The following is an 18,135-nucleotide window of genomic DNA, read 5'->3' as shown; positions in this document are numbered from 1 at the left end:
TATGTCACAACTATATTTATGTATTGTTATGTGAAATGTTATGATACATACACACTGCTGGCACCGAGCAAATACTGCTTTGTTATGAAAAGCAGGTTAGCGTGATACACTGCCTTTACCACTTTCTGTCTTTCTCTCTCTCTTTCCTCTCTCTCTCTCTCTTCATCAATTTATATCTCTCTCCTACTGTCTCCTCTTTCTGTATCTGTCTCTATTTCTTTCTCTCCCTTTCTCTCTTGCTCTCTCTCTCTCTCTCTCTCTCTCTCTCTCTCTCCTCTCTATCTCTCGCTCTCCTCTCTCTCTCTCTCTCTGTCTCTCTCTCTCTCTCTCTCTCTTCATCAATTTCTCTCTCCTACTGTCTCCTCTTTCTGTATCTGTCTCTCTATTTCTCTCTCTCCCTTTCACTCTTGCTCTCTCTCTCTCTCTCCCTTCTCTCTATCTCTCACTCTCCTCTCTCTCTTCCCCCTCTCTCTCTCTCTCCATCAATTTTTCTCTCTCTCCTACTGTCTCCTCTTTCTGTATCTGTCTCTCTATTTGTCTCTCTCCCTTTCTCTTGCTCTGTCTCTTTCTCAATAGTAGCTCATTCCCACATTCTCTGTGATGTCTCTCTCTCTCTTATGATTTCAGCAGCAGTCAAGATGTTGCCTCAGCTTCCTCTCCCACTATCAGTTGCATCAGCAGCAGCATGCTCTTAGTAGTAAGGGAGGGTCACGAGACCAGGAGAGGAGGGGTGTTGTTCAAAATACTATATGACTGTAAATAGAGTAGTGGTTTTACTATGGTGCATTGGGAGGGTATTATGGTGTATAATTCTCATCTCTAGTGGAAGGAGAGAAGAGGGCATCTATCTAGGCATCACCCCATAACTGACAGACAGACTCCCTTGAGTGTTCTGTTTGGTATGTGGGTTAGAGAAAGTGTAAACAGTGTTTTAAGTTCACAATTACTGTGCTCTGATCAAAGTAAAGTACAGTTTTCTTACAGTATGTTTATGGTGATGATTTTATGTTGTATGTCGCCTTTCTATTGTTGTTTTTGTTGTAAGCTACAGTCATGGCCAAAATTGTTGGCACCCCTGAAATTTTTCCAGAAAATGAAGTATTTCTCACAGAAAAGTATTGAAATTACACATGTTTTGCTATGCACATGTTTATTTCCTTTGTGTGTATTGGAATAACACAAAAAAAACAGGAAAAAAGCAAATTTGACATAATTTCACACAAAACTCAAAAAATGGGCCGGACAAAATGATTGGCACCCTTAACTTAATATTTAGTTGCACACCCTTTGGAAAAAATAACTGAAATCAGTCGCTTCCTATAACCATCAATAAGCTTCTTACACCTCTCACCCGGAATTTTGGACCACTCTTCTTTTGCAAACTGCTCCAGGTCTCTCATATTGGATGGGTGCCTTTTCCCAACAGCAATTTTAAGATCTCTCCACAGGTGTTCAATGGGATTAAGATCTGGACTCATTGCTGGCCACTTCAGAACTCTCCAGCGCTTTGTTGCCATCCATTTCTGGGTGCTTTTTGAAGTATGTTTGGGGTCATTGTCCTGCTGGAAGACCCATGATCTCGGACGCAAACCCAGCTTTCTGACACTGGGCCCTACATTGCGACCCAAAATCCTTTGGTAATCCTCAGATTTCATGATGCCTTGCACACAGTCAAGGCACCCAGTGCCAGAGGCAGCAAAACAACCCCAAAACATCTTTGAACCTCCACCATATTTGACTGTAGGTACTGTGTTCTTTTCTTTGAAGGCTTCATTACATTTTCGGTAAACAGTAGAACGATGTGCTTTACCAAAAAGCTCTATCTTGGTCTCATCTGTCCATAAGACGTTCTCCCAGAAGGAATTTGGCTTACTCATGTACATTTTGGCAAACTGTAGTCTTGCTTTTTTATGTCTCTGTGTCAGCAGTGGGGTCCTCCTGGGTCTCCTGCCATAGCGTTTCATTTCATTCAAATTTCGACGTATAGTTCGCGCTGACACTGATGCACCCTGAGCCTGCAGGACAGCTTGAATTTCTTTGGAACTTGTTTGGGGCTGCTTATCCACCATCCGGACTATCCTGCGTTGCAACCTTTCATCAATTTTTCTCTTCCGTCCACGTCCAGGGAGATTAGCTACAGTGCCATGGGTTGCAAACTTCTTGATCATGTTGCGCACTGTGGACAAAGGAACATCTAGATCTCTGGAGATGGACTTGTAACCTTGAGATTGTTGATATTTTTCCACAATTTTGGTTCTCAAGTCCTCAGACAGTTCTCTTTTCCTCTTTCTGTTCTCCATGCTTAGTGTGGCACACACAGAAACACAATGCAAAGACTGAGTCAACTTCTCTCCTTTTTATCTGCTTTCAGGTGTGATTTTTAGATTGCCCACACCTGTTACTTGCCCCAGGTGAGTTTAAAGGAGCATCACATGCTTGGAACAAAGTTATTTATCCACAATTTTGAAAGGGTGCCAATAACTTTGTCCGGCCCATTTTTTTAGTTTTGTGTGAAATTATGTCAAATTTGCTTTTTTCCTGTTTTTTTTTGTGTTATTCCAATACACACAAAGGAAATAAACATGTGCATAGCAAAACATGTGTAATTTCAATACTTTTCTGTGAGAAATACTTCATTTTCTGGAAAAATTTCAGGGGTGCCAACAATTTTGGCCATGACTGTATGTCCCTCTTGCTAATCTAATTTAATATCAGTGACCTACAGTAGAAGCTCAGACTATTCATAGGGTTGTTGTAGGGTTTGTAAGGTTTTAGAGTACAACCAACACTGTAGAGGTATGCTCACACTTCATACTTACTGCCTGCTCTTTGTCTGTAATGTAAGGGCGTCCTTTCTCCATTAGATAGACAAGTCTTGATTTACCCAGCAACAGAGATGTGATAATGATGTGAGCTGCACTGGTCCTCTGTGAGATAGAGCTGTCTCTGTGCCTGTAACAGCAGTAGCACACACCCTTGTGTGTCTTATTAGCCCAGTTAATCCTGTACTAGAGCAGTGTTTCTCAACTCCAGTCCACATTTTTGTTCCAGCCTTGTACTAACACACCTAATTCAACTAATTGAACTAGGGTTGAGTCAGTTGTGTTAGTAGTGGCCTAGAAGTAGGATGTGACCTAGACCAGACGGCTGGTGGCTGGCCTTTCTCACAGGGCATGTTGGGTACTGTAGGCTTGGAGGCTTTAAAACAGAGAGTGCATGCTGGGTTGTGTAGTCTATAAAGAGTGTTTAAATGGTGAGTTTAATGACAGTTCAGACAAGGTAAACAAGTAGCTGACATCCACCCACCTCCAGGCTCCCTGTAATTAGAACAGTTCATTAGCATTACATAAAACAGGCACACATAAAACCCCCTCCAGGGTTTGGAAATGAGTTTGAGATGTTTAAGAAGCCTTTAGTTGGCAGAGTCTTGGCACTGTGCTGTTTTTATCTCTGCCATGCTCAAACATGGTTTTAATCAGATTTGATGGGCCTCTCTCTCTCTCTCTCTCTCTCTCTCTCTCTCTCTCTCTCTCTCTCTCTCTGTCTCTCTGTCTCTCTCTCTGTCTCTCTCTCTCTCTCTCTCTCTCTCTCTATCTCTCTCTCTCTCTCTCTCTCTCTCTCTCTCTCTCTCTCTCTCTCTCTCTCTCTCTGTCTCTCTCTCTCTCTCTCTCTCTCTCAGGTGGTTCCAGAGGGCACCTCAATAAATGGCAGAGGCCCAGTCCAGATGGCAGAGGAGGATGGCGAGGAGGGTCACATACCTCACACACACCTTCCCCACGCCCACACTCTCACCCCAATCCTAGATGGCCGACCAGCAGCACTTATAAAGAGAGAGCCTGGCCTGGAGGACACCCACGATGCACTTCTTCTACAACACCACTACTCTTCATCTGGGACTTTTCACAATGGTGCTGACGAAAACCTGTCTAAAACCAACGGTGCTCCAGTTTCACCAGAGTCCCAAAAGGCTACAATACAATTAGAGTCCCAAAGGACTACAAAATCCACGTACCCCAAAGGCAGCTCTGAGCCCAATTATGCATTTCCGGACGAAACCATTGCCGTTCCTCTGAAGAAGATCAAGTTGGAGGAGCCGTGGGTGTGGTCCACGGACCAGTCCTCCACCCTAATAGGGGGCAATGATGACGATGTCTATGAGGACGCTCTGTCCACACTAGCAGCCGTTGTGTGCTTCTCTATCACAGACAGGAAGGGGCTGGAGGAGAAGCTGTGTAGCTCTCGTTCCCCGGTGCTACGCTCGTTCAAAACAGAGCCGGAGGACTTTAAGGTGGACCTTTGCCTGAAAAACACTCCCATCAGTCCACGGAAGGCTCTTGACATTATTGTCAAACGAGAGCAACCCTCTCCAGATCTCTCTCTGCCAAGCATCCAGTCGTTGGTGCAGGAGAGGAATATTAGCAACGACCAAGCTATCGCTATCGAGGCGCTAACCTTACTGGCATCTATCCCCCAAAACCCCCCAGAACCCTTTAGAATGGACGCACTTGGTCAAAATCCCACCTCACCTTCCATGCACTTATCCAATAGAAACACCCCTCTCCAGGACGTCAAACCCCCTACAGGGTTCCTCCCCAACAAAGTTCTAGTCATCAGTTCCCCTCTGCACCAGACCTCAGTCATACGCTCCCCTCTGCACCAGACCTCAGTCATACGGTCCCCGGTGGCCAGACAGAGTCTTGTCATCCAGTGTCATCCCCGTAGTCCCGCCGCCACTGGCAAGCTGTCCCTACAGGACCTGCTAGAAGCCAGCTCGGACTGTGACAGACTTCCCTACGACAGCACTGAGAGAGCAGGACAACACCTGTACAGGAGAGCAGACCAAGACGTTGGTTCTCACCATAACAGGTCCGAAGGCACTTTCAGAGAGCGGAAAGACATGGAGTGGAATAGTAAGGAAACAACAGAGAGGACGGTGGGTAAGAGCGGGAGGAACAGGGATGAGGAAGAGGTGGCAGCTCAACTGGCCGAGTTGGCATTCATCATCCAATCACGTCACAAGCTGCAGGGTTTCCACCCCTCCCAGCACTCTGAGAACAACCCTCCCAGAGGAACTCCAGTCTCGGCGATCAAGTACAACTACAACTCCCAGCATGCAGCACCCAACAACAAGAAAATCCCTGTGAAGAAACCAAGGACCACGCCTTCCAAACCTAGGAAGAAGAAGGGGATGGAGGGGGTTGAAGAGGAGGGCTACAACCCCAACAACAATACCCCCCTGTCCAAACGGACACCCAACGGCAACAGAGCCAGGGTCCAGAAGGTTCTTCCCCAGCCGAAGACATCGTCGCTCAGCCACAAGAGGAGCCTGTTCCTGCCTCAGACTCAGATGGATCTGAAGAGATACCTGGCTGAGGCTCAGGAGGAACGACGACAGCTCTTTTACTACAGCAACACCCACAGTGGGGTCAAATACCACAAAACCTCTGGAGCCGTCGATCGTGGTCAATGTCAAGGTTATGGTCATGACAACCAACAGTGGTCACATTTGAATGGTCACCACAATGGTCCTCTGAACGGTCACCTTGACCCTTTACAAGGACAAGGAGTTGGACAGGGACATGAGTATGAAAGACGATTGTATTCTCAGGTATGGCAGCCCTACGTTGGGCAGCAGCACGGTGCTAACCTAAAGGCTAGCTCCACCAACACCAGTTTCACCAGTTTAGACTCTAACAACCACAGAACCGTGTTGAACCATAGTTTACCCAACGGCTACTCCTCTGGGGGTCAACAGCAGGGGTATTACAAGGTGGAGAGGTCTGGTCCGGTCACCATCTTGTCCACATCAGCTGACGGCGATTTGGACCTATCGGAGGAGTTGACGCCCACCAAACACAACGTAAACAGCTTCCTGGAATCGCCCCTCAGATTCCTGGACACGCCCACTAAGAACCTACTCAACACCCCCTCTAAGAAACTCTCTGAGATCCCCTCCTGTGGGTGCATGGGTGAGTCACCCTGATGATGATGATGATGATGGTAGTGGTGGTGAACATAATAATGATGAGGATGATGATTATGAATATGATTTACTTTATATCCATTGGGAAATTATGATACAGCATGCCACATACATTACTGGTTAACTGGTGCTGTATTTGTCACATCCAAGGACATACAATTTGCTTTTCGGAAATAAGCTGAAGCTGCGTTCTAAAAATGACTCTCTCTCCACAGAGCAAATCATAGAGAAGGAGGAGGGTCCGTACTACACTCATCTTGGTGCTGGACCCAGTGTGTCAGCTGTCAGAGAGATGATGGAGAACAGGTAACAACAAAAACAAAACAAGCCAAACTGCATCAATTATTTTATTCCATTCCATTCCATAACCAAGCTTGGGGGCCCAGCCATTTTACTTTATACATTCATATTCCCATTGGGACAGCAAACCTGTGAGGTGCTAATCCACTTCTGTTTTCGTGACAAATCTATTGGCTGTATAATACTGCTAAGCTAAGAGTTGATATGAAAACAGGAGTGGCTCAATGCCTCACAGGTTGGCTTACCAGTAGGCTTATAGAGCTAGGCTAATACAGTGGAATACATTTTGGAATAAAATTGATCAAATAAAAAAAATCCCTCAGCAATCTACACACAGTATCCCATAATGACAAAGCGAAAACAGGTTTTTAGAAATGTTTACAAATGTATTACAAATAAAAAACAGAAATACCTTATTTACATAAGTATTGCTATGAGATTCGAAATTGAGCTTAGGTGCATCCTGTATCCATTGATCATCCTTGAGCTGTTTCTACAACTTGATTGGACATGATTTGGAAAGGCACACACCTGTCTATATAAGGTCCCACCGTTGACAGTGCATGTCATAGCAAAAACCAAGCCATGAGGTCGAAGGAATTGATCCGTAGAGCTCCGAGACAGCATTGTGTCAAGGCACAGATCTGGGGAAGGGTACAAACATGTATGCAGCATTGAAGGTCCCCAAGAACACAGTGGCCTCCATCATTCTGAAATGGAAGAAGTTTGAAACCACCAAGACTCTTCCTAGAGCTGGCCACCCAGCCAAACTGAGCAATCAGGACAGAAGTGCCTTGGTCAGGGAGGTGACCAAGAACCCAATGGTCACTCTGACATAGCTCCAGAGTTCCTCTGTGGAGATGGGAGAACCTTCCAGAAGGACAACCATCTCTGCAGCACTCCACCAATCAGGCCTTAATGGTAAAGTAGCCAGAGGGAAGCCACTCCTCAGTAAAAGGCACATGACAGCCCGTTTGGAGTTTGCCAAAAGGCACCTAAAGATTCTAAGACCATGAGAAACAAGATTCTCTGGTCTGATGAAACAAAGATTAAACTCTTTGGCCTGAATGCCAAGCGTCACGTCTGGAAGAAACCTGGCACCATCCCTACAGTGAAGCATGGTGGTGGCAGCATCATGCTGTGGGGATGTCTTTCAGCGGCAGGGACTGGGAGACTAGTCAGGATCGAAGCAAAGATGAACAGAGCAAAGTACAGAAAGATCCTTGATGAAAACCTGCTCCAGAGCGCTCAGGTCCTCAGACTGGGGCAAAGGTTCACCTTCCAACAGGACAACGACCCTAAGCAGACAGCCAAGACAACTCAGGAGTGGCTTCCGGACAAGTCTCTGAATGTCCTTGAGTGGCCCAGCCAGAGCCCAGACTTGAACCCGATCGAACATCTCTGGAGAGACCTGAAAATAGCTGTGCAGCAACGCTCCCCATCCAACCTGACAGAGCTTGAGAGGATCTGCAGAGAAGAATGGGAGAAACTCCCCAAATACAGGTGTGCCAAGCTTGTAGTGTCATACCCAAGAAGACCCGATGCTGTAATCACTGCCAAAGGTGCTTAAACAAAGTACTGAGTAAAGGGTCTGAATACTTATGTAAATGTGATATTTCCGTTTTTTTATTTGTAATAAATTAGCAAACGTTTCTAAAAATCTGTTTTTAATTTTTTATAAATTAGCAAACCTGTTTTTGCTTTGTCATTATGGGGTATTGTGTGTAGATTGATGAGGGGAAAAAACAATTTAATCAATTTTAGAATAAGGCTGTAACATAATGTGGAGAAGTCAAGGGGTCTGAATACTTTCCGAAGGCACTGTATGTACCACTACCAGACTCTATGTAGCTGTATATATTTCTAAAAGTCTGGTACATACTCTTATTAGCCTACTGTATGTATTACTGTATGAACCATATGCCCTGCCAAAGGCCTGGTCTCCCAAAGGGCTCTTGGTGTTCATGGAATGAGGTGGGGCTTACAATCATATTATAGCTCATATATTATAGAGGCTGTCGTTGAAGGAAAGCAGCACCACGCTGGCAAAACACACACTTGTACACACACACATACACACACACATTCACACATACAAAAAAACACACACACACACACACCCTGCGTGTTAGAACAGGAAACCCCTAGGGCCGAGTCAAGGGGCCCATGAGGAGAAATGACAGCCTCTACAACAACCACACTCTTACAGTCTCTCTGCTCTGTAGTCTCACTGCTGAATGGCCTCAATGCCTGGTTTTTAACTGTTTTTACAGTTATTCCAAAAACTATTGCTGCATTTTGGCCACCTTGTAATACCCCTGCTGTTGATCCCCAGAGGAGTAGCCGTTGGGTAAACTATGGTTCAGTCCCACTGTCCCATTGTATTTTGATGAAGTTCTCAAAATGTGATGTGTTGTTGTATTGGCATTCATTGCAAGATTTTTGTGCTGGTGGTCGCAGATAAGGGGAGCTTTATATGTCATTGTTTAAAGGATTGTGTTTGTGTTCTAAGATGAGAAGTGTGAAATGTCATGAAGATGTGATGTACGTTATCAGGGCCGTTTTAAGAAATCATAGGCCCCGGGGCTTTGTTCTTTTTCTCAAGATGAGCTACTTTGAAAAACAATGCTGCTGTTAGCTACAAATTAGGAGTTGTTGAGAAAAATAATTTATATTGGCTACAGACAGATTCATCTTCTCTTTTCAGCAGTAGGCATTTGCTTTCCAAACTGTATGTTTTTCCCACGATTGTATTTTGAAATCTGCAAAAGGAAACTGACAGCCGCAACCAAGCATATAAATATAAACCACAGATGGCCGTTCCCATTCAAGTCAGGACTGGCATCCATTGCTAGTGTACCCATGACTTTAACAGTCAAGTTGCCAGGGTAAGGCGTTACAAAACCCTTCTATGGATTATATGTCGATGGCCACAACGCAACAAGCTGTAGCCTATATTTGGCGCGCATGCTGCCCAAACTGCGGCCTTCCCGACTGTAGGCATACCGGTAACTGCCAAAATAAAGGAAACACTTGAGTTAACAAGGGATACAAACTATATGTTATGGTGTGGGGTGCATTTTTCTAGCATGGTTTAGGTGCATTTGCCATGGCGCATTGAAGCTGCAACACCCTTTTAAGACAATTTATGTTGTTGTTTCCTTTTTGGCAGATACCTGTATGTGCTTGTGATAAAACTTAATCCACAGTTCTTTTTTATAAACTATTGATCCTCTGTGGCTAAATTATGCTCTCTGGTGTATTTTTAACATTGAGAGCGGGCTCCTGTGGTTGGATATAAAATTATAATATGAAAAAAATGAACATATACATACAGTACCAGTCAAAGGTTTGGACACACCTACTCATTCAAGGGTTTTTCTTAATTTTTACTATTTTTTATATTGTAGAATAATAGTGAAGACATCAAAACTATGAAATAACACATATGGAATCATATAGTAACCAAAAAAGTGTTAAACAAATCAAAATATATTTTATATTTGAGATTCTTCAAATAAACACCCTTTGCCTTGATGACAGCTTTGCACACTCTTGGCATTCTCTCAACCATCTTCATGAGGTAGTCACCTGAAATGCATTTCAATTAACAGGTGTGCCTTGTTAAAAGTTAATTTGTGGAATTTCTTTCCTTCTTAATGCGTTTGAGCCAATCAGTTGTGTTGTGACAAGGTAGGGGGGGTATACAGAAGATAGCCCTATTTGGTAAAAGACCAAGTCCATATTATGGCAAGAACAGCTCAAATAAGCAAAGAGAAACGACAGTCCATCATTACTTAAGACATGAAGGTCAGTCAATACGGAACATTTCAAGAACTTTGAAAGTTTCTTCAAGTGCAGTCGCAAAAACCATCAAGCGCTATTATGAAACTGGCTCTCATGAGGACCGCTACAGGAATGGAAGACCCTGCTGCAGAGGATAAGTTCATTAGAGTTACCAGCCTCAGAAATTGCAGCCCAAATAAATGCTTCACAGAGTTCAAGTAACAGACACATCTCAACATCAACTGTTCAGAGGAGACTGTGTGAATCAGGCCTTCATGGTCGAATTGCTGCAAAGAAACCATTACTAAAGGACACCAATAAGAAGAAAATACATGCTTGGGCCAAGAAACATGAGCAATGGACATTAGACCGATGGAAATGTGTCCTTTGGTCTGGAATCCAAATTGGAGATTTTTGGTTCCAACCGCCGTGTCTTTGTGAGATGCGGTGTGGGTGAATGTATGATGGAGGTGTTATGGTGTGGGGGTGCTTTGCTGGTGACACTGTCTGTGATTTATTTAGAATTCAAGGCACACTTAACCAGCATGGCTACCACAGCATTCTGCAGCGATACGCCATCCCATCTGGTTTGGGCTTAGTGGGGCTATCATTTGTTTTTCAACAGGACAATGACCCAACACACCTCCAGGCTGTGTAAGGGCTATTTTACCAAGAAGGAGAGTGATGGAGTGCTGCATCAGATGACCTGGTCTCCACACTCCCCAGACCTCAACTCAATTGAGATGGTTTGGGATGAGTCAGACCGCAGAGTGAAGGAAAAGCAAGTGCTCAGAATATGTGGGAACTCCTTCAAGACTGTTGGAAAAGCATTCCAGGTGAAGCTGGTTGAGAGAATGCCAAGAGTGTGCAAAGCTGTCATCAAGGCAAAGGGTGGCTTTTTGAAGAATCTCAAATATAAAATATATTTGGATTTGTTTAACACATTTTTGGTTACTACATGATTCCATATGTGTTATTTCATAGTTTTGATGTCTTCACTATTATTATACAATGTAGAAAATAGTAAAAATAAAGAAAAACCCTTGAAGGAGTAGGTGTGTCCAAACTTTTGACTGGTACTGTATATATATATTTTTTGTTTTGTTTTTTGACTCCTCTTGGGCCCCCCACGGGCCTGAGCCCAGTGGCTTCATCCCCGGTATGCCCCTGCAATAATCCGTGTCTGTATGTTATTGCTGTGTATGTTCAAAGGTATGGAGAGAAAGGGAAGGCGGTAAGGATGGAGGTGGTGGTGTACACTGGGAAAGAAGGACGCAGTTCCCAGGGTTGTCCCATCGCCAAGTGGGTAAGTACCTCCTGTGTGTGTGTGTGTGTGTGTGTGTATGCGTGCCAGCGTGCCTGTGTGTACACTGCTGCGTCTGAATGTGTATGGGTGCGTATATGGCTGTGTGTGTGTGTGTGTATACATATCTGCATGTCTGTGTAGTAAACCTTCTCTCTCCCCCCAGGTGATCCGTCGGGGCAGTGAGGAGGAGAAGCTGCTGTGTCTGGTGAGACACCGAGCAGGGCACCACTGTGAGAGTGCCGTGGTGGTGATCCTCATCCTGGCATGGGAGGGCATCCCCCGGGGGGTGGCAGACAGTCTGTACCAGGAGCTCACCCAGACCCTCTGTAAATACGGCTCCCCGACCAGCCGACGCTGCGCCCTCAACGAGGAGTAAGTTACTGAAACAACAGACCTATGCGTATTATTCAATAACAGGCTTACACATACAAATGTACATTCATAGAACAAAGAACAAAGAATCTCATCCCCATATTGTTATTTACATTGTTATTTATTTTTGCTCATTTGCACCCCAGTATCTCTATTTGCACATCATCTTCTGCACATCTATAACTCCAGTGTTAATACTAAATTGTAATTATAATTATTTTGCATTATGGCCTTACCTCCATAACTTACTACATTTGCACACACTGTATATAGATTTTCTATTGTGTTATTGACTGTATGTTTTGTTTATTCCATATGTAACTCTGTGTTGTTGTTGTTGTTTTTACCTGGTTAAATAAAGGTTAAATTAAAAAAAATAAAAATAAAATAAAGAATGTATATAACAAAGGAGTGAATTATTTCCTTTCTAGCATTTAGTGACCTGACTCTCTCCCTCTCTCTCTTCAGTTGCCAGGATCTAAACGGATTGTCTCACCTCTTCTTCCCCCTCTCCCCATCTCTCTCCCTCTTTCTGTCTCTCCAGTCGGACGTGTGCGTGCCAGGGTTTGGACCCGGACACTTGTGGCGCCTCGTTCTCCTTCGGCTGCTCCTGGAGTATGTACTTCAACGGCTGCAAGTTCGCCCGCAGCAAGATCCCCCGCAAGTACCGCCTGCTGGGAGACATGCCCCAGGAGGTGAGGACCAGGACATTCCAGTCAAACTGTGTCAAACTCTACTCCTCTAGGGCCGGCCACAGTGTCAGCAGGTCTTCATTCCTCCCTTGCACTTATTTGCTCAATTAAGGTCATTGATTAGCTAGGGAGGCCACATACCTGGTTTTCCTGGTCAAAATCAGAACTAGCTTAAGGGAAAGAGCGAAAAACCAGCAGCCACTTTGGCGTTCCTGAAATTGAGTCTGACACCCCTGACTTAGATTTTAAAGCCTGGTCTGAAAAGAACCCTAGCCACTTCCCTGTATGCCTAGGCCCTAGCTCTTTACTTTGCTAATCTAAGCCTTGTTATAGCTTTACAAACAATGGTTTAGAATCGATATTCCTCTGTGAATAGTCTTCTTGGCATGTTAAAATGGCTAATAGACACCACCTAGTGGCCTCAGGTGGGTACGACAGTCAAAGCCTGACAGAGGATAGTGGCTGAAACATTACTGGGATTCTCTGAAACACTCCCAGATTCTCCAAGGGCCTCTCCTTTATTTTCTAACACCTTTTCCCTCATCTGTTCCTGTCCCTTTTTGTCCCACTCTTCCACTGATCTGTGGTTGTCTGTCTGTGTGCTGTTCAGGAGGAGAAGCTGGAGAATCGTCTGCAGAACCTGGCTACAGACCTGGGTCCTGTCTACCAGAGACTGGCCCCAGAGGCTTTCCAAAACCAGGTGGATCAGGAGCAGGCGGGCCGGGACTGCAGGCTGGGTCGGAGGGCGGGCCGACCTTTCTCCGGGGTCACGGCATGTGTGGATTTCTGCACCCACGCTCACAAAGACACACAGAACATGAACAATGGCAGCACTGTGGTATGCTGCTTACATGACTGTTTGTCAATGGACACACACACAGGTGCACACACATTCGCTGTCAAACACACAGAGACATAGGCACAGATACATACTGTACGCACGCTCGCTCAATCGCGCGCACACACTCACACACACACTCACTGTCACACATAGGGAGAAACACAGACACAGATACTTACACACTCGCTTCTGATTGCGTGCCAGCATATTAATGGACATTGATAGCTTGTGGTTGTGTATTGTGCGTTAATGGACCTATATTTTTTGGGGGGTGGGGGGGGGATAGATCAGCTTTAATACTGCAGAGAGTTGTAGCTTCCATCAATGTAATTGTCTGCATCATTTCCAATCCCCCATATATATTTTTTTTAATATATATATATATACATATCTTTTTTAAATATATTAATGAACATATCTTAGACAAATGTCAATATTAAATCATAAACATGTTTCTAAAGTTGAAACAAAAATCAATATCAGCTATCATGCCCTTTTTGCTCACCTGTTTTCACTTCAACCTAGATAGGCATTTTATCCTGGAAACTGCCAGATACTGTGTTAGTCTTTTCCATTTATGTAAAATGTCTCACCCTCCTGCAGGTTTGCACTTTAACCAAGGAGGACAACCGTGCGGTGCGTAACGTCCCTGAGGACGAACAGCTCCACGTCTTGCCTCTCTATAAGATCTCACAGAGGGATGAGTTTGCCAGTGCCGATGGCCAGTGGGCCAAGATCCAGACTGGGGCCCTGCAGGTGCTTTCAGCCTTCCCCAGAGAGGTATGTTCCTATGCTCCAGGGTGAAGTCTCCCCTGGGGAAAGATCTAGAAGCAGCTTCTTCTCCCCCAGTTCTAACCTTATTAGTGGGGAAAATGTGAAACTGACCCAAGAGATCAGCATCTAGGGGCAACTTCACCCTAAATCTGTTCGTACCCCCTGTAGCGTCCAGGAGAACCAAGAGGCTATAAGACAGGGTGACCAACCCTCCTCCTATAGAGTTACTGGGTGTGCAGGCTTTTGTTCAGCCCTGCTCTACCACACATGATTCTACTAATCAACCTGCACATTCAGTTGCTCTCCAGGAGGAGGGTTGGTCACCCTTGCGCCCTTTGGGATTGAAATGAGTTGGTGTCAAGGCCATGTCAATAGGAGAGTTTTGGGTTTGATTCTTGCATGAGTCACATTTTTATGTTTACTTCAAGACACTTGATAAAAGCATCTACTAAAAGCTTTTCCTTAATGACCATGTTTATATCCTCACCAGGTGCGTCTGCTGGCTGAGCCGGTGAAATCAGCCCGTAAGAGGAAGCAGGAGGCCAAGCTGAAGGCCCAGGCTGACAAACAAGCTGCAGCTCAGGACAGAAAGCCTAGACAGAGTCCACTAACCCCGGGCAAGGTCAAGACAGAGACTGCCAACAAAGGTAGAGATCTCTGGTTGATTGATTGGTTGGTTGGTTGGTTGGTTGGTTGGTTGGTTGAATGAATGATTAGTCAGTTAGTTGGTAGGTTCATTGATTTATCAATTGATTGATGGATGGGTGATTGAGTGGGTGGGTGGATGGATGGGGTGGGTCGATTAATTGATTAATTGGTTGATTGTTGCTACAAAACCATGTTGTCTGCATTTCTCTTACAAGAAAAAGCTTGAGAAATGTGTTATGTAAATACTCATCATTAATCCCAGTTTGTATGTTTAACCTGACAGGTTTCAAAAGCACTTCTTCAGTGGATCAGTCCCCCTTGTTCAAAAGAGAGCCTCAATCCTTCTACAGCTCTTACAGACCAGAAAGTGTGGGTGCCTATGTACCAGACTCTAACTCCCCTAGCACTTACAACCACAGCACCCCCACCTACCCCACTCCTGGAAGATCCACACCAGGGATGGAGGCTCTTTCCCCCCATCGCCCCGACCTGCCTGCCTCCCAGTACAGAGGGCCACCAGGGGCCCAGAGCAATGGTTCCCCATTCCATTACAAGGAAATGGAAGAGGCTGTGAATGGTTACTCCCCAGGACTCAGCAGAAAGCAGCTGGTGGACCCTGAGGGATGTAGGACCCCCCCAGGGGTCCCCCAGGGTGGTGACTACCCCCCCAGGATTTTTAAAACGGAGCCCAACAAGGTGCACTGCTCCCCTCTCCTCAGACCCCCTCACAGCCACAGCACTCCTCCCTCCTCCTCCACCCACTCCCACCCAGAGGGCCTCCACAGCAGACTCAATGGGCTCCTCAGGGCGGAGGGGGAGGTGGGAGTCAGGGACGGGGTAAGAGGTCATGGAGGTCATGTTATTCCTCACGGTGCCCCCCATCCCCCTCATCAGGCCGCTCCCCCTCTCTTCCCCAACCCGAAAGAGGTCAAACAGGAACAGGAAGAGGTGTGGTCGGACAGCGAGCACAACTTCCTGGACAGTGACATCGGCGGGGTGGCGGTGGCTCCCTCCCACGGTTCCATCCTGATCGAGTGCGCCCGCCGAGAGCTCCATGCCACCACCCCCATCCTCCGGCCCGACCGCAGCCACCCCACCCGCATCTCCCTGGTCTTTTACCAGCACAAGTCCCTCAACGAGCCCGACCACGGCCTGCACATGTGGGAGGCCAAGATGGCCCGGAGAGAGCGGGAGAGAGAGGAGGAGGCTGAGAGGCTGCGGATGGGCCTGGACCTGGAAGAGGTCAGCCAAGACAAGAGGAAGAGGGGGAAGGGGGCCGGGGGAGAGAGTATGGAGCCTGAGGAGGAGGTAGAGGAGGAGGGCCCGGAGGAGAAGAAGGGGGTGTTGAAGGTTCCTACCCGGAAGGCGGTGACTGTCCCGCGGGATGGGGTGGTCACTGTGTCCCCTTACGCTCTGACACAGGTCACGGGCCCCTACAACCGCTGGACATGAGATGATACTGTTATGTACACACACACACAGACACATACGACAAATACATTTGAATACACACCACCATACACACACACACCAACCTGTGCTATTGCCTTACCTCAATCAAGATTACACTTCTAGTCTCGTTATGTGTTATTTCGTAGTGTTACTTTTTGTAATGTTTGTCTGTTTATTTTTGTTTCTCTTCATCTCTGCTTTCAAAGTGATGAGGAAGACTATCGTTTGTGGGGTTTCAACTGTGAGTTTTGGTATTTGATGATGATAAAACATTTTGGTCTGGTTTTTCATGTAAAGAGATGGTGCTCAGAACCAATTTTGAAGATGTTTTTAAACTGGTTTTATATAGGAATTTATTAATAAGAACAATCAAGATGTGATTATTTATTCTGATATTCTTTTCTTTTTTATGGGTGCAAGGCTATTTTACTGCAATTTTACTGTCAACCAGCATTTTACACTAGTAAACACTCATGTTAAGTCTCTGTGGTCTTTGTTTCAGCCAAGGATGCTCTTTTCACAAGATGAGTTTTATCAATGATTGAATTATATAATGGTGCCATTTGTAGCAGCAACTTTCGATAAACAAACCACATATTACACATATTACACAGTATGTCGTTTTATGTGAGAATAATGAACACATGTAGCATGGTGCTTTTCCTTCCCTTCCTCGTTCCTCTATTGGTGGTCATGAAGGAACTGTACTACCTTCATTTTTGTTTTGGTCTGGATAGTTTTAGTCTTTTTGTTCAGTGTACAGATATATGATGACATTGAAAAAGCACTTTTTAATTTTTCATAACTTGAAAAAGGTCCCGTTCCAATATGATATATATCAGACAGCTTGTGTGAAACCTCTTCTCCTCTTTATTCAGTATTTCTGCATTTATTTGTTGTTGTTTTTTTGTTGTAGAATGATAAATTACATATCAGTCTCACACAAAACCAGGCTTCCTAAGCAATTATGAAATGCTGCATGTAAAGATTGTGTCAGATTATGGTGCTTATTGTCAACGGCACTTAATTTATATGAATCTGGATAACCATGTTTGTTCACTGTCTGGACTTCCAGAGTGTTTTAAATAGGACATGTTTTTTATACAGACATAGTTAAAAAGACCACATAAAACCTGTTCAGAAATGGTGACTATATTACTGTATATTTGTTACTGGTGCTAACAAAATCTGTACCCTTTTTTTAACTGACTAGGGCATTGATTGACAGTTATGTTTTTCCATATGCAGGCATAAATACATTATACAAGTGGATACCAAACCAATCAAACCCTTTGTTGTTTCTCATTGCCTCCTCTTCAACTCTGACAAAATAACACACTCCTCAGAACGTTGCATCTTTTCGTCATATATTGTAGGCCTATCACGTATTGAATAGACCTCTACAGATTATAAATCTGCTTTTGATAGGGGCAACCATGTTGAGTATTAATTCATGCTCACATTAGTCAATCATAACCATGTAATAATAGGCCCATTCACTAATACACAGTGCTTTACTTGAGTAGGAGCTCACTGGAGCTGAGTACCGGCACCTCAAATGTTCTACTGCTTGAGCTCCTGTTCCTCATAGAATATTAGCTCAAAAGTATTGTGGAGCTCCTACAAAATAAATATAAACAGTACCAGTACCCAAAAGGAGTAGCGGCACCTATTGCAGTCCAACTCAAGCACTGCTAATAATGTAATCGATTAGGCATCTGTTGTATTGATCTGTCTCAGCATAGGCTGCATCTAAATCAGCTCAACGTAGATAAAGAAGATTTCACTGGTGCTTTCATTTTACTAATACACAGAGCTGGAGATATTTGTTTGGTTTTTGTCATCTTTTTTCTGTTGTTTTTCTCTTTGTTTCTCAGGTGTGAATGAGGTTGTTAATTTACCCAGTCTTCAACCCAACTAGGGCATTACCTAGTCTTCAACCCAACTAGGGCATTACCTAGTCTTCAACCCAACTAGGGCA

At 44.8% G+C, this 18,135-nt stretch overlaps 1 protein-coding gene across 1 annotated transcript in view; it reads left to right on the top strand.

The window, feature by feature from the left end:
* LOC311128906 (methylcytosine dioxygenase tet3-B-like) overlaps positions 1–17,447 on the top strand; it is a 59,543-nt gene extending 42,096 nt beyond the window's left edge. Inside the window, exons 4-12 of the mRNA XM_084161133.1 lie at positions 3,680–5,969; positions 6,199–6,289; positions 11,282–11,375; positions 11,539–11,747; positions 12,292–12,442; positions 13,050–13,277; positions 13,884–14,060; positions 14,545–14,701; positions 14,986–17,447. Of these exons, the coding sequence (XP_084017259.1) occupies positions 3,680–5,969; positions 6,199–6,289; positions 11,282–11,375; positions 11,539–11,747; positions 12,292–12,442; positions 13,050–13,277; positions 13,884–14,060; positions 14,545–14,701; positions 14,986–16,154 (4,566 nt within the window). The 3' untranslated portion in view covers positions 16,155–17,447. The remainder of the gene's footprint in view (positions 1–3,679; positions 5,970–6,198; positions 6,290–11,281; positions 11,376–11,538; positions 11,748–12,291; positions 12,443–13,049; positions 13,278–13,883; positions 14,061–14,544; positions 14,702–14,985) is intronic.
* Positions 17,448–18,135: the final 688 nt, after the last annotated feature.

Source organism: Coregonus lavaretus (assembly GCF_964263955.1).
Source record: "Coregonus lavaretus genome assembly, chromosome: 1".
Taxonomy (NCBI): domain Eukaryota; kingdom Metazoa; phylum Chordata; class Actinopteri; order Salmoniformes; family Salmonidae; genus Coregonus; species Coregonus lavaretus.
Note: the sequence above shows the minus strand (reverse complement) of the source record. Positions and strands in the feature narration are given on the sequence as shown.